Source organism: Chaetodon auriga, chromosome 20 (genome assembly GCF_051107435.1).
Source record: "Chaetodon auriga isolate fChaAug3 chromosome 20, fChaAug3.hap1, whole genome shotgun sequence".
In the NCBI taxonomy this organism is placed as follows: Eukaryota; Metazoa; Chordata; class Actinopteri; order Chaetodontiformes; family Chaetodontidae; genus Chaetodon; species Chaetodon auriga.
The window spans coordinates 6,247,562-6,262,763 of NC_135093.1; the positions used below are offsets into that span (position 1 = coordinate 6,247,562).

General features: G+C 42.9%; 1 protein-coding gene across 3 annotated transcripts; it reads right to left on the bottom strand.

The window, feature by feature from the left end:
- Positions 1–377: 377 nt before the first annotated feature.
- fbxo11b (F-box protein 11b) lies at positions 378–12,550 on the bottom strand. Of its 3 annotated transcripts, none has more exons than XM_076759791.1 (22): positions 12,190–12,550; positions 10,790–10,953; positions 10,489–10,570; positions 10,126–10,270; positions 9,895–10,024; positions 8,430–8,513; positions 8,122–8,254; positions 7,859–7,965; positions 7,381–7,492; positions 5,569–5,675; positions 5,333–5,470; positions 5,025–5,242; positions 4,633–4,813; positions 4,175–4,297; positions 3,828–3,913; positions 3,622–3,698; positions 3,404–3,547; positions 3,097–3,207; positions 2,899–3,006; positions 2,681–2,789; positions 1,969–2,067; positions 378–1,849 (listed from the first exon to the last, which is right to left on the bottom strand). In XM_076759791.1, exons 1-22 carry the CDS (start codon positions 12,275–12,277, stop codon positions 1,720–1,722), a joined length of 2,676 nt encoding a protein of 891 aa, XP_076615906.1. In that variant the 5' UTR covers positions 12,278–12,550; the 3' UTR covers positions 378–1,719. The 3 variants fall into 3 exon arrangements, with proteins under 3 accessions (XP_076615906.1, XP_076615908.1, XP_076615907.1); XM_076759793.1 differs by having other exon boundaries at positions 1,588–1,849; positions 10,510–10,570; positions 12,190–12,427; XM_076759792.1 differs by having other exon boundaries at positions 1,588–1,849; positions 10,126–10,267; positions 12,190–12,427.
- Between the last annotated feature and the right edge of the window lie 2,652 nt (positions 12,551–15,202).

Sequence of the window (15,202 nt, forward strand, 5' to 3'; positions counted from 1 at the left end):
GTGTCAACCTTAAACTGTCGATTACAACTTAGCTGACCCTTACGCAGTTTTTGACACTTCAAACCTGTTAAATGTCATGCAGTTATTCTATTAAGACCACCAGTAAGTCTCCTCTGAATTTTGTGGCTTAAAAGTCATAAAAGAAAGTTCACTTGATATCCAAACATCTGTGATCACTGACAATAATCCATCAGCATCTCCTTTGGCAAAGGTCACATGTACATAAATATGGATGCTGTAAAACTGCAACATCACAGATAAAGGTCTGTTTGCTCCGAGCGGCAGTTTTTATCCTTCTTTGCGACACCTGATGGAGGTAAATGGAGGTCGTTTCTCGGTGAATTTCATCGCAGCCAGGGAATTTAAAGACAGACACCTCTGATCTAATAAAGTTTTATTTTCTTAGAAATGGCCAGTTTCCTGTTTTCTTTTTTCGTCTTTCTAAGAAAGTATACCCCTTTTTGAATTCCAACTAGCATCTACATAATGGTTATTGAATACTTCACAATATATTAAGTCTAGATGTTATGGTACATGCATACGATTCAGGCTGCATGAGGAGCCACAGTCACCACGATACACGGGGGAGAGAAGGGGGGAGGACGGGGGTGGGGACTGCAGACGGACTCTTCAGTTCCAGTTCAAAGGAGCTCTGACGCCTCCTGTTGAAACCCTCTCCACGAAACACTGACTGCATCAACTTAGAAACATATATACACACACACGCAACTTTCACTGTACACAACACACATTTACGCACTCACATACACACCTTTATACAACTGTGGAGCCCCTCCACCTGCCATTTAAGCTAATATACTGGAGAGGGTTTTTAGTGTTAAATGAGATTCTCTTTCACAGAAAGAACTTCACCACTGGGACGTTGGAGCTTCTGCAGTTTGCCTCTGTGTCGGGGTGGGAGGAGGGACGCTTACCAAAGAAAAATAATAATTATAATTATAATAATATATAATAAAATAAAAGACATTCAAATACAGTCAGCTTTTTGCTTGAAAATACAAAACTACATGAGAAAGCATTGAAATAAAATCCATTGATCGGAACATATTTAAAAAAAACACAAACAAACAAAAAAGCCCAAGTGCTCCATCACACACACACACAATCTTGCTCTTTTATCCACACACAACAGAGCAACATCCACCCATCCGTTGCCTGGTTACTACTGCCCGGGCAGCCAATGGGGATGGCAGCTGCGAGGAAGCAGGAAGTCTCTTTGACAGCAGTTCTCGTGAAGAAAAAGAAGAAGAAGCAGAAGTGGGCCGGGAGCCGAGGATGAACGCCGGGCGGTGGATCTTCATGCGCTGCCAAAGCGGCGCAGGCCGCCATCGACAGCCCCTCCGCAGAGCCCTCCTCTCGCAGTCTTCTCTTTGTCTACAGACTGCAGTAAGAAATACTCGAGTGGAATCTCTTGTGGCCGTTCTGTCGGTCTCCCCTCAGCTCCGCTGCTCTCTCTGGTGGAGTCTGCCGCCGCTGCAGCGCGTCTGACTGCAGCGGGCAGGAAGCTGCTTCCTCTGCAGCCTCTTTCACCTCGATCCCGTCTGAGAGCGCCGCAATCGCAGAGTCTCTCTGGGTCCTTATGGCTGCAAGTGGATGTGTGTATGTAACTGCGCGTGCGTGCGTGTATGTGTGTGTGTGTCTGTGTGCAATGCAATGTGTTTGTATGCTTATGTGAGAGTTTAACTAGACCGGACGCCTTCAGTTATGTTGCAGCGTGTTGGACTCGATGGGCGGCGCTGAGTCATACAGAGTGTCTGTGTCGTGTGTGGGCTCTCCGGCCAGCGTGCACGGGTTGGACAACGTTCCCGCTCCGCAGTCGCAGAAAAACCTGCAGGAACAGATATCAGCGATTATGAACACCTTCAAACAAGTGGAAGAGAACGATTAATTAAATAATATTAAAAATGAACAGAACCTGTAGTCAGAAAGGAGCATAAAATGTCTCACCGATCGTGCCGTATAAACTCTACATCGTGCCCTTGGTGGCATTTTTTGATGCAGTTTACACAGATGGCGTTCCTATCTGTTGTATTACAAGTGTGACACCTGGAGGAACAAGACGAAATGGATGCATTTACAGAGCAAGTCAAGGAAAAGTTAATCAAAGACAAAAGCATTGTGACAATTACTACTCTTTTCTTAAAGGACCAGTATGTTGGATTTAGTGGCATCTAGTGGTGAGGCTGCAGACTGCAACCAACTGACCACCTCTCTCCTCACCCCTGCCTTTGCAAGCATGTAGGAGGTTGTCGTGAAAAAAAAAAAGTGCTCTCCAGAGCCAGTGTTTGCTGCTCCTCCTGCAGATATAAAAAGCTCATTCTAAAGTAATCAAAACACCTTTTTTCAGGTATTTATACACAAATGAAAACATACTCATATGAAGATTGTATTCAATTCGATAATGGATGCCCCTAAATCTGACACACTGGACCTTTAAATGAATCATTTCTTAAATGTGGGGCTGAGACTAACAATTTTTTAAACATTTTTTTTAATGATCTCTTGATTAATCAATGAATTGTTCATTCAGCAGAAGCCCATGAAATTTCCCAAAGCATAAGGTGATATCTTCAAACTTCAAAACGTTGAATTCTGTGTTGTTTCAGCTCTCCTGACATGTACCAACATTATTCTGAAGCTTCTATCCGACGCAGGTTACCTGTAGAAGTCGTGCATGGGGTAACTGGTGTAGCTGGAGATCTTGTAGAGACACTGTCCTCTGCTCACTGCCTTTTCAATGGCGTCCTGGTTATTCAGAATCTTGTTATCTGACAGAGGGAGTAAACAGAGGAGAGCCATTAGAAGGCACATACAACCAGCTTGTAACCAGACCGGGTAAAGCTTTTCTGCCCGTAAAGCGGCAGCAGCAGCGGTTACCTTTCATGGTGACGTTGACGCCGGACGCCAGAAACAGGCCTCCGAAGCGATTGTTGAAGATCTGGTTGCCCTCCAGCGTGGCTGTGGCGTGGTTAGTGATTTCAATACCTGGAGAACGAACAGAAAATCAGCACCACGAGGGGAAATGCCGTGAACTTGGACATGGAGTTGATTTTGAATACAAAAAGAAAAGCTAACCTGCAGCGAAGCCGTCAAAAATGCGGTTCTTGCGGAGTATTGGATGGCTGTTGGTGCTGATCAGCACGCCGGCCTGAGCGTTCCTGAAGATGTCGTTCTCCTCCAGCAGACCTGCAGAGGAAAACGTGATAGCTAAAAGATAACGTACAGCACCAAAATCACATCAAAGTAAAAGGTAAAAACAGTCCCTGAATCTAGTATGTGGATCTAAACCCTGAGGTTCAATCACAGGCTGACTGTACTATCAAATATCAGATTCTACGTGACGTCTTCTGACTGATGGGGCTGTTTGAACGTGTTAAAGCACCTCTGCCTCCATTGAAGATGCAGATGCCTCCGTCTCTGCCGTCATGAATCTTATTCCGTCTCAGTGTGGGGTTGCTGTCCGTCTTGATCCACACCCCGGCCATGGCGTTGTCAAAGATCTCGTTGTCCTCGATGAAGCCCAGCCCTGTAACGTTAAACAGCCGGATTAGACGTCCAAGTACGCACACATACGAGACGAACAGAGAGAGGAATACAGACCTGAGTTGTAGACTAAAATCCCTCCATTCTGGCCTCCCCAGATCTTGTTGCGCCTGATCTTTGGGTTGCTCCCCGTCCTGTCAAAGTTCAAGAGTAATTATTGGAGTGGAAGTGGAGGAGGAGGAGGAGCATGATCAGCTGCTTTAAACAAAGTGTCTCATATTTTGTGTTTGGCGGTTAAACTGTTGGACGGGGGAAGCCGTTACCTTATTTGCACACCAGAGTACATGTGATTGTAGATATCATTGTCTTCCAACACACCGTGCCCATTGTCATAGAAATACACGCCAACCTTAAGAAAAAAAGAAAGGCAGATGATCACTCAGTAGATTCAACATACATATGTAGAGAAGAGAGGGACAGGAAAACATAGAAGAACAGAGTCAAATAATTACACAGAGCAGGATTTATGTGGGAGATCCAAATAAGAGAAGAACATCATCAAATGTGATGAGGTACGGTGTGTCTTCACAGCGACACAGGAAAGCAGAACTGAAGCAGGAAATAAAACTGATTTTTTAGGCTTTACAATGTCGAACCTTGTTAATCTTACCTGTTTGCCGCTGTGGATGCGGTTCTTGCGGAGGACAGGAGTGCTGCCTGTGGTCACCCAGACTCCAGCCAGTGTGTTGCTGTAAACCTCGTTCTCCTCGATCACGCCCTGGCCTTTCTCATGCTGAAACACGAAACGGGATCAGCTGTCAAACGTTTCTGACGGAGGGTATGTGTTTGTATTTCTTTAAATCAGTCACAATCGTCTGAACATTTGAATGGAGGAAGGTGAGACCTGCAAGTAAAATGCCTAAATCCCAGCAAAGGAAAAGGTAATAGCTGCTAGCTTGTTTATGTTCGTACTGATGTTGTTCAATAACAGGCTTATACCCACAGTCTACATCAGGTGAGTCTAAGCTTTTATATGAAACTGAAAAATGATCTGAACTTACTAGAAATGAGTTATATTTTAACCAGACGTCCTACAGATATTTCAAATAAATCAAAGAGTATATTTACCACATAGATGCCCCCATGTTGCCCATCGTGGATCTTGTTGTGCCGTACAATGGGGCAGCTGTTGGTTCGGATCTGGATTCCGGCCAAGGCGTTACCATAGATGTCATTACTCTCTATCAAACCCCGACCATCTCCAAATATGTACACCCCTCCTTGGTTACCATTGAATATAGCGTTTCCCCTGGAAATGAAAGAAAAAACCATGAGTCTTGGAACAGATGCTACGATGCTAACAGTGAAACAACCATGTCCTTTTTGGTGGTCCATATCGATATCAGCCAAGTGGTTTGTCACCTTCATTGTAATGTAATCTAACAACCAACCATGACCCAAAAAGCCCGGACCCCTCTATAGGTTTACTGCGAATGCTGTCCTGTGTGTGGTGTCCTCACCGTATCGTCGGGTCACTGTTGGACGTGATCCACACACCAGCGAAGTTATTGGCATAGATTTTGTTCTCTATAAACTGCCCCCGCCCCTTCTCGTGGACGTAGATGCCTCCTGTTTGGCCATGGTGGATCTCACAGCGCACCACCGTGGGGTTGGCGTAGGCCTTCACCTCAAAGCCTGCTATACGGTTTCTATGGATGTTGCAGTTCTCAAAGTAACCCTGAAAACACAGAGGGGAGGACATGTTAGACGGTCTGTGGTGTGTCTTCAGGCACAAATGCGTGACGTGACGTAGCTGGTCCGGATTTACCATGCCGTGATCGAAGGTGAACACTCCAACATCTCGTCCATGGTGGATGTGGTTACGTCTAATGATGGGATTGCCGTGGTTTTTCACCCAAATTCCTGCTAGTGCGTTGTTGCTGATTTCATTGTCTTCATAAATGCCCTGAAGACAGACAACAAGGCATGAAGACAGAAGTGCTTGTGTGTGTGTTATTGTGCATTTATGGCAAACCATGAGTGTTACTATGAAGTCATTCTTACCTGTGCGTGGTCTGTAATGTACAGTCCAACGTTCTCACAGTCACTGATGTTGCAGTGTTTGATGGTTGGACACGCTCCCTGGCCGCTCACACACACCGCTGAACCCACTAAACACAGAAGGAAACAGAAGAGTCACACTCCAGTAGGGCTGCAAGTGGTGATCAATTCCTTTATCAAATGACCAACGGTCAAAAAACCCCCGAGGGTATTTCATCCATACGGTTTGTTAAAGGCAAAATAAGCCTTTTTCACACACTTTTAAGGTACCTAAACCAAAACTTTCCAACTCCTGAAGGCGTTATCATCACATCTAAGAACTTCCAGAACTCCTCTCCACCCACAGCAATCAGTTTATATTGTCAGTTTGTTCATTTTACCAGCTGTTCACATTAACTTTGATCGTGATTTTTTTAATGCTTGCTGCTTTTGACACCAGGAAACAAACAAAGACGACAACAAGATTGTTTAATTCCAAATATTATATAATAATATAGAAAAAACTGTGTTGAAAATCAAGCATTTCTCAAGGCTTACTCCTCATTTGAAAAGATCATGTTTAAAACTTAGCATTTTCCAAACCTTCAAGATATTGTACAAACCCTGCACAGAACTGAATAACGTGTATTTATCAGAGATAAAAGTAGCATTTCTGTGCGACATACACATAAACTGTAACACTGTACTCAAAACAAAATATCAAAAGTTGGATTTTATAGATGGAAGATTCAACACAGTTCAAATAACCCCCAAGAAATATGTGTTATCAATGCAACATGTGATGTGACATTTTATGACACCAGGTCACATGGCCCCAACTGAGACTAAGCATCAATACACGAGAGGGAGTGTCACTTCTACTGTGCAATGCAGTCACTGATTTTTCCAGATTTCTCACCACTGCAAATCAACAACCTGTTTTCCATCAGAGAGAACCGTCATAATAAAAAACTACAGCCCCAGGGCTTTTTGGTTTTGAGTCCAAGACCCAAATGACAGATTTAGTCTCTCATCCTGGGACATAATGAACACACTGATCACTGAGTAATAAACCAAAATCAGGGACAGCATTTGCCTTCCAAACCATCATAGAAAACCTTTGATGTAAACTGTTATACAGAAGTACACACAAACGCACAATCCTGCAAGACCAGAAGAGCACAGACAGACCTCCACCAATCCACTGTTCTATGATCAAATCTGCAAGCGCAAACTTCACACGTTTCAGCATTTTTCCTCTGTGACTCTGGTGGATTTTACTGCACAAAATTCACATTTAGATGTCAGTGAGAGTATAATTAGTTGTTTTCATAGCAACACCTTAGTTTGAGAAAACTGTGCCGTTACAGTTGTGGTAATATTAAAATCTTACTGGTTCTCAGACATCATCATATTTCTACTACTGAACTTTACTACCATCTGCTGGATTTTAAGATGTAAGGCATTTATTCCACCTGCATCAAATTCCATATCTCCAGTGTTATCGAAAGTGAAACATAATTCGTATATCTGCCCTGTGATTCAGATCTGCACCAAAATTTAACAGGTTCTTCCTTGGTCCATGGTCCAACCTTCCACCAAGTTCCATGAAAATCTGGCTAGCAGTTTGTCCATAATCCTGTCGACAGTCCAACAAACTGGATCAAAGACACTGCCTTTTTGGTGGAACCCTGCACTAAATGCTACTTTTGTGATGCTAATGTTGCATATGTCAGCAGGCGCATTCAACCGAGTTGTGTTTTTTAAGGCCATACAGGTACAGGTTTCAGACTATTGTGGTCACCCTCCGTAACAAGCGGTCGGCGTGTGCGGTACCTGTGCACGTGGAGCGAATGATGCAGTGGTCGATGTTGGGGCTGCAGTTGACGGTGATCTCCAGACAGTGGTGGGCGTTATGGTGCTGCGCTGACTTATCATCGGGATTAAACTGAGGAGAGACAAGCAGCAGAGGTCAGACAGTGGCTGCGCTCACTGACAGCACATCAAGCTTCTTTCCACCCACCACATCCACACTGGACTCTCCCTGCTGGAGGCATCAGTGCCACTAATACTTGTAGTAGCTGAAAACAGTATTCTAGCTTTTATTTAAACATTATCAAATGACTAACAACTGGCCCCAGGTTTCGTTAGAAAGCCACAAGCATCGCGACAAAGACCATATTTGTGTCCAGCTCAGGAAGAGGACGAGTCGCATGAGAGCTCAGTGTTAGCCAAAATTTGGTAGGAATTTTTACTTTACAAATTACAGACACAGCAGATTCGCCAAGGAGGGAAGGGTGAGATCTGTGTTTACCTTGATGGTCATGTATCCCACGTAGGCATCCTCTGAGCCCTCCATGAAGACAAACGTCGAGTCTCTAGTATTCTCTATCACCACCTTGTCTGCTACTTTACCAGGAGCTGAGGGTAAAGCAGCGGAAACTCATTAACACCCTCATACATATGGACACAAACACCGCTGAGAGTGTATCCCATCTGAAGAGAGATATTGATTGCATGCGGCACAAGCATCAAAGTAATGTCTTAAGCACTTTTCAGTGATGGCAACATGCTTACCTGCACCAATCATCGTGATGGGGGACTCTATATAAATCCACTCGTCTGTATAGATGCCAGAGTGGACGAAGATTAGACCGTCAAAGTGGGCCTCTTGTACTCCACCCAGCGCATCCTCAATGGTGTCATAATACTGCAGGGGAAAGGCACAAACACTGTCAGGCAGAACATACACTCCTACAATTCATCAGGAGGCAGCTGAAAGCAAGCAAGTATTTACATTAGCTGTGCTTTGCATATATGTCAGTATTATAGTGAGTGAAATAAATCCTTAAGGCTTTCTCTTTAGTTACAAATTTCTGACTTACCAGCATGTTCTCCCTGCCTTTGTATCTGCCGGGGTTACTGTAGAAATGCTCAGCGAAGCCTGGTTTTACATGAGCACCTTTGTACTGTAACAACAAGAAAAAACCAAGGTCAAAACAGGCTGCTGATGATCGCATCAAATGTTAGTGCTGTCCCTAAAACAACGTGTCACCTTAGCTTTTTCCTACAATAAAGCAAAAAAAAAAAAAAAAAAGGTTTTGAAAAAGTGTTTACATAAGGGTTTTGAATAGAAAACACAGCGCAAAGAGAATGCACTACACAAGAAGGAGTCATAAAAGTGCCATAATAAGTGTACATCAGTGGTTCTTGTGACCGCTCGTAGCCCATTGCATATGTACGGTTGTGAACACTTAACTTAAGGTGAAATGATCTAGCAAGTCACAGGAACAAAGGGGGGAAAGTCTGGAAAATATTAATCTAATTTTGTGCAGCTGAAATATGTTTTTCTGGTTCCTGTCCCATCTTGCAAGCCCAGAACACCAAGATAGAAACCAGTGGCATCCATGAATGTACGCAACCCACAAACTAACCAACACAGAACGACAACATATGTGGAGGTACAAAATTTCACAAAGAGTTCAGTGATAGATGTAACAGCAAAACACGGCGTTCTTTAATTTCTAGACCTCACAATTACAAGCCACTAAAAGTAGGACCCCCGCAAAAACAGAAGAGTTAAGTGATCCCTGCAAAAACAAAATATGATCAGTGTTTCATTTTCACATTGAATTTTCTTACTTCATTACAATTCATAAAGCAAACATGTTTGCCTCCCATTAGCCTGAGGAACATACTCAATGTTTAGTCTGAGCAAAGCCCAGACATAATTAGATAATGAGATTAACTCCACGGTTAGGAATTTTACACATCCTATTGTTGACATAACCTTAGAACAACACTGTGATCACATGAAACTGATCTGCCTGTGGATGAACTGAAAGTATTCATTGAGACACTGAACCTCTGAGAAATACAGTACATGCAATTAAGAAAAAAATCAAAGCAGGAGAACAGGCTAAGGAACAGCTGATCAGAAAATCTGACGGAGCGGCTTGTTGCTTGTTGGCGTTTCCAGAAAATAACGACACGAGGTTAAAGAAATGTTTCAGTAAAAGCACTTTTCAAGCCGATGACACTTGTGTTTCATTTATCTGCTTGCCGTTACTTAACTAAGCACATTTTCCCAGGTGCTTGACCACGTTATACACTCAAATGACGGCTCAGCTTCCCTCCTTCCCTGTGCATATTGTGACATTTCAAAAATAAATATACAGACTTTGATTTGCTATTGAATGTGTGTGTGTTAAGTCTTTTAGCTTTAATGGGTTGCATGGATTTTATTGCTAATCCATATATGACTTTGCAGAACTGCACCAAGTTTTTGGCATTTCCAGATTACTTCTTCATGATAAAACAACACAGAGAATACTAACAGGGCAGACTTACCAGCTGTTGAAAGCTCTCCTTCCAGGGGTTTGGGTGTTCATGCTCCTCTGGGCTGACTTGGTAGAACCTGCCTGGCTCAGGGTGCATCATGGGACGTGTGTACTCAAACACCTCCATGTATAGGCGCTTCCTAGATCATTAAATATCACATGAAATAAATTTCATTTGTCTGCATTTTAATGCAATTCAACACAAGAACAGACAAGTTTCCATCTCATCAGTGGCACTGACCATAGGATGGGGTCGTTGGCAAGCTGGCTGAATCTTTTGCAAACACAAGCTGCCTGACAGAGGTCCTGTTCCAGTAAGTAGGAGAAGATCTTCAAAACAACCTCATCTGGAAGCTTCTGCTGCAGATATTGCTCTGCTGGGGCTGCTAAAAACACACAAATACACACACACAAACTGACAATGTAAGCTTTTGGCAACGCATCTTCACCACAAACACAAACTATGGAATCATGCTACTTAACGGATGGTAAAATAACAAGATTTACCAGCACAGACAGAAAAATCATAAAGATTCAAAGGAAATACAACAACAACAAAAACCTAACGCTCTCCTTGCCCCAGTTGCGGAGATTTAACACACACCTGGCAGGTCGTGGCTCTTACCGGACACTCGTGCCCGCTTGGCTCGATGGCCAAAGGCCTCTGTTGATGAAGTGGAAGCTCCCTGAAAAGAGGGGAAATAGGATATCAACTTCATGCCAAGATTCGAGCTCTGAGTAATCAACTGCAAAATTTACTGCGGTCACAAAATCATTGTTCCTTCAGAGGAGGACACAATTAATCACCAACTCCCTCTCATTCACAAACATTCATACACTCACGCCTTCAGACATGCACACTGCAGTCAATACACAGAAAATGCACTAAAATGCTTTGGTCTAACCTCCATTGGGCCCTTGCTGGGGCAGGCAGAGGCGGTGGCAGAGGCAGCAGCGGTTCTCTTGGGAAGCAGGGTCTTGCGCCGAAGCTGGTAGGGACTGTTCTGAGCTCCTGGGCCGGACTCCTCAATAGCCATCTCTGCTGCAGCTGCTGCAGGAGCCTCCTCATCTGGACAGAAAGGCAAACAGATTTCCTATACATACACAATTTTCTGAACAGGCACTCCAATCCACAAAGCTGCAGCAGAAAGCAAGGCTATGCAATTAAAGAGAAAACAGAAAACAAAAAAAACCAAAAACGGGTATTTCTCTGAAAAACCCAATCATCTGTCTTTTGCTCTATTGCACAACTTTAATTTCTTCAGTATTTAGAGCACACACTTAAAACCACTGACACTCTATACCATTAATGACACAATGGTATTCATTCAGCTCACATGCAGCATTCACACTGCGCAGGCTAACAGACAGGGTGATAGTTGGTAAGGCAGACAAAGGTTAGTGATTGATAATGGCAGATGCACCTCCTGCAACCACATTACCAGTCTTTCATGTCTAGGCAGTCCCTACAGATATCGAGCAGTGTGTATTTGTGTCTGGGTCCTACATGAGCAGAATCAGACTCATCTTTAACGGCGCTGTCAAACGAAGGGCCGCAGATGAAGTCAATCAAACGTGTGGCTAATAGCTAAAAACTGAACTGCGTAGCTTGCAAATCCGCGGTGTAAACAAATCGAGCTGCGGCTAGCAAGCGCCGCGAACAAGGAAGAGGACATGGGTTCAATCTGCTCGCTGCGTTAGCTTTTAGACTACAGCCACAAGCGCAGAAAATGGACACGGTGAATTCATCCAAATCACACCGTATCATCTATCACAGCTGATCTGTGTGGCCTCTTGAAGCTGGGGCAGCTAGCTAGCATTGCCCCCATTCGCTGCTAATGTTTTTGTTAACGTTACACCCCAAAAATGGCAGTCCAAAGACACCGCAGATTTACACCCTCAGAATCGGTAGTGACAGCTGGGAATGCAACGGCCGAACAGACACGCAGATTGTGGTTAGAGAGTGTGAAGTCGATCCCTTTGCCTCCAGCTGAGGTTACCCGAATAAGAGCTATTAATGTTGACCGTTTAGCTACATACGCATTACGTTAGGCGAAGACAACCCCCAACATCCACATAACCTGGTAAGCTAGCTAGCGGTATTAGCTAGCCCCAATCACTCAAGCCAAACAAAGCGCGGCCTGGCCTAAGCCACAGAGCAAGAAGCCTCGGGTTTTCCTGCTGAACTAGCCGCCCCGAGGTGTGGAGAACAGGCCGCTAGCAAAAAAAACGAGGGTTATGTTGAGGCTCTTCAGGCCTGGCATGGCGCCGTCTTAAATCATGAGCTGACCGCGGCCTAACTTACCTCTATCCCCGTTGTTCCGTTCGGGCTGCACCGGGCGCGGCCTCGACACTCGCCTGGGTCTCCTGTTGGTGGCTCTGACGGAGTTCATCTGGGGAGTTGGTTGTTGAAAAATAGACTGCTATCCTCGACCGCCCGCTTCTAAATTTAGCCCTCGACCCAAGCTACCACCCGGACAGCCTTTTTCCCAGATACACCCAAACAACTGCGATCAAAAACCCGCTGGTATTTGGGGTGTAATCGCTGTTTTTTTTTCCTCCGTGGTGTTACAGCTCCCCCCGTATCGTTTCTCGGTGCCAGCTCCGTCTCAGTCTGTAGCAGGAGGAGCCATTAACTCACACGGGAAACAATCGCGAGAAAAAAAGAGCAGAGTGTCCGTTCGACCAATCACATCTTGCGTTTTAGAGTCTCCTCCTGCGGCGGCCAATTGGGAGCCTTGTATCAGACGACTTGACAAACCTTTCTGTTGGGGTTCGGGATCGGTCAAGCGGCGATTTGATCAATGCATGGGCGCACCAATGGACTCCACAGTCACCAAATTATGTACATTTTGCAGCCCTAGTCCCCATTGTCACAGGTACACAAGGGTACATGTTAGTGCATTTTGTAGCAGTGTTCCACATTGACAAGGGATAGTCCTTAATGTTAAACGCATTTCAACAAGCAATACCATTTAGTAATCAACAAAGAGCACAGCCTTGAATTTGTATAATTGTCGATGCTCTAATTGAAATTTGTCATGCATTATTTTATTTATGATATATATTATCTTAGTGGAAATATAAGTGTTAGACCTTCCTGAGCAAATTAAGGGCACAGTGTGGGATTATGTTGCAGGAAATGTTTATAATGAGATGTGTATACGTTTTTAGTCTTTAAATCTTTAAGTGAACTGTAAATGTGAATCTCAAAGCAGGAGACACATGAACTGGGGAGATGGGGCAGATGTGTTAGAAAACTGGGACAACAAATTTAAAAGCCTTTTTAAAGTTAATTCTCCAGTTCAATTTAATAATTACACTATTACTTAATAATTCAAACACAGAATAATTAACTGTGAAATGTAATCATTTTTTTGGTCGTTCTCATATTGGCTTTTTAAATGCTAAATTGAATGAATCAATTCAGAATTAAACATTTGGAATTCACCAATGTATTAATCAATTATAATTAGCTAACTAACTAACTAACCATATGCAGTACTATTGGAATGCATTTTAACTCACATGACTCCAAGCTGAATCTGAAGTACAATCTTTTGTTTCCCATGATTACAGGAGGTGAGCTTCTGAGTCTTAAATTACAGATTTGGGTGGAGTATCACTTTGATAAACACGTCTGGTCAATTAGTATCGTTTTATGTAATTGGACCACCAGAGGGCATTGTTTGGCTGCAAACGATTAGGCTGTGATCACAAAGCACTTAAAGACACAGCAGCACACTGAGGCTGTTATCTGGAGTTTCATTTTTGTCTTTTCTCTCGTTATATTGCATCTGGAAAAGATCTGCATGTAAAAGCTCTCACCACACCTTTCAGCAGTCAGCAGAAGCAGTGATTGCATTTTTAGTGATTGGGGAAAAAGATCAAGGTAAACAGACAGTGTATATGTGAGGGAAAAATACAGGAGAAACAGTTGAATGTCTGATGAACAGTGTGACTCTTGCAACCCTTATTAACACAGTAGTCCTCATGCAGGGCTGTTCTCAAATCAAGTCTGCAAGTTTTAACACTCTGCTGGTTGGATGTTATTACTTTTTTTTAATGTGATCTAGATTTTTTTTTCAGTGGAGAGGGGAAATAGGGAGTGACACCGATGTGACATGCAACAAATTAAGGTCAACAACATGCCCTGAATGTTATTACTTTGTGTGCTTTTTCTGAAAAAGGAGCAAAACAACTCTGCTTTCAGTGCTAGAGACTGTGAGGTTGCGCCACCAACTGTACACTATACAAAGATAAGAGCTGCAACAACAGATTTATCTGACAAGTTCTGAAATTTTGTTGGGTTTAATATATTATGCTATTATATAATGTATATTCTATAGATTGATGCCATGAGATACAGCTTCACAGGGACACCTTTCAGCAGCAACAACAGCACAACTTGGGAACAAATCTGTATATTAATGGATTTTTTTTGCTGTAGCCTCCAATATGTCACATTATTCCACAGTGCTGCTGCTGCTTGAAGTCAGTCCTTTCCTTGAAATAACATTATTCCTTGTTGCAGACAGTGACGAAGTCTTGCATGCAACTGTGCGTACAATCTTTTTTTTTTTTTTTTTGACATAATGATGGTTTGATGTCTGTTTTGCCCCAGATTGCCACAAGCTATGAAGACTGACAATAGTACATTTTATTGTTATTGTTCTGTTTAAATTGAACTTCCACATTTTACATCTAAATTCATTTTCCCTCAAGCTGAACTGCAGTAAAAGTTATTGTGTCTGCTGAGCAGTTGTGGAAGAAATGTTTAGACCCTTTACTGCAGTAGATGTACTAATACCCTCAACTACAAGCAAAAGTCCTGCATTCAAAACCTCACTTAAGTAAACAGATGTACTCATCATGTAGAAAAATCGTCTCTCTCAGTGTTCTTACAATAATATACAATGTTTTTTGGATTAATATTACTTTTATATTATTGCTACTTTACCTACTTTACATACTGTTGGGTAGTTTAATCCACATCAGTTCATCATATTCTATAAACACCCACAAAGGAACACTTCATCCTTCTATGAAAAAAAAAAAAAAGAAATCAAATTCAAAATCACCAAATTTGGAGATTCATGGTTTTCACTGCACAGAACAGGCATGAAAAATGTGATCTGAAAAGTAACTTAAGTACAATAGTACAATATTTACCTCTGAGATGCAGTGGAGTAGAAGTACAAAGTTGCATAAAATTCAAATACTCCAGTAAAGTACCTCAGATTTATACTTATTTCGCACATTTCTTGAGTAAATGTACTAAGTTACATTCCACCATTGCTGTTGAGACCCTCCATAAC

Bases quoted from the DNA above. Each gene is read 5' to 3' on its own strand.
- fbxo11b (XM_076759791.1), bottom strand. From the start codon at position 12,277: ATGAACTCCGTCAGAGCCACCAACAGGAGACCCAGGCGAGTGTCGAGG. The intron at 10,954-12,189 runs GTAAGTTAGGCC...CTTTCTGTCCAG, and splicing joins ACGGAACAACGGGGATAGAG to ATGAGGAGGCTCCTGCAGCA. The intron at 5,243-5,332 runs GTAAATCCGGAC...CTGTGTTTTCAG, and splicing joins TCACCTTCGATCACGGCATG to GGTTACTTTGAGAACTGCAA.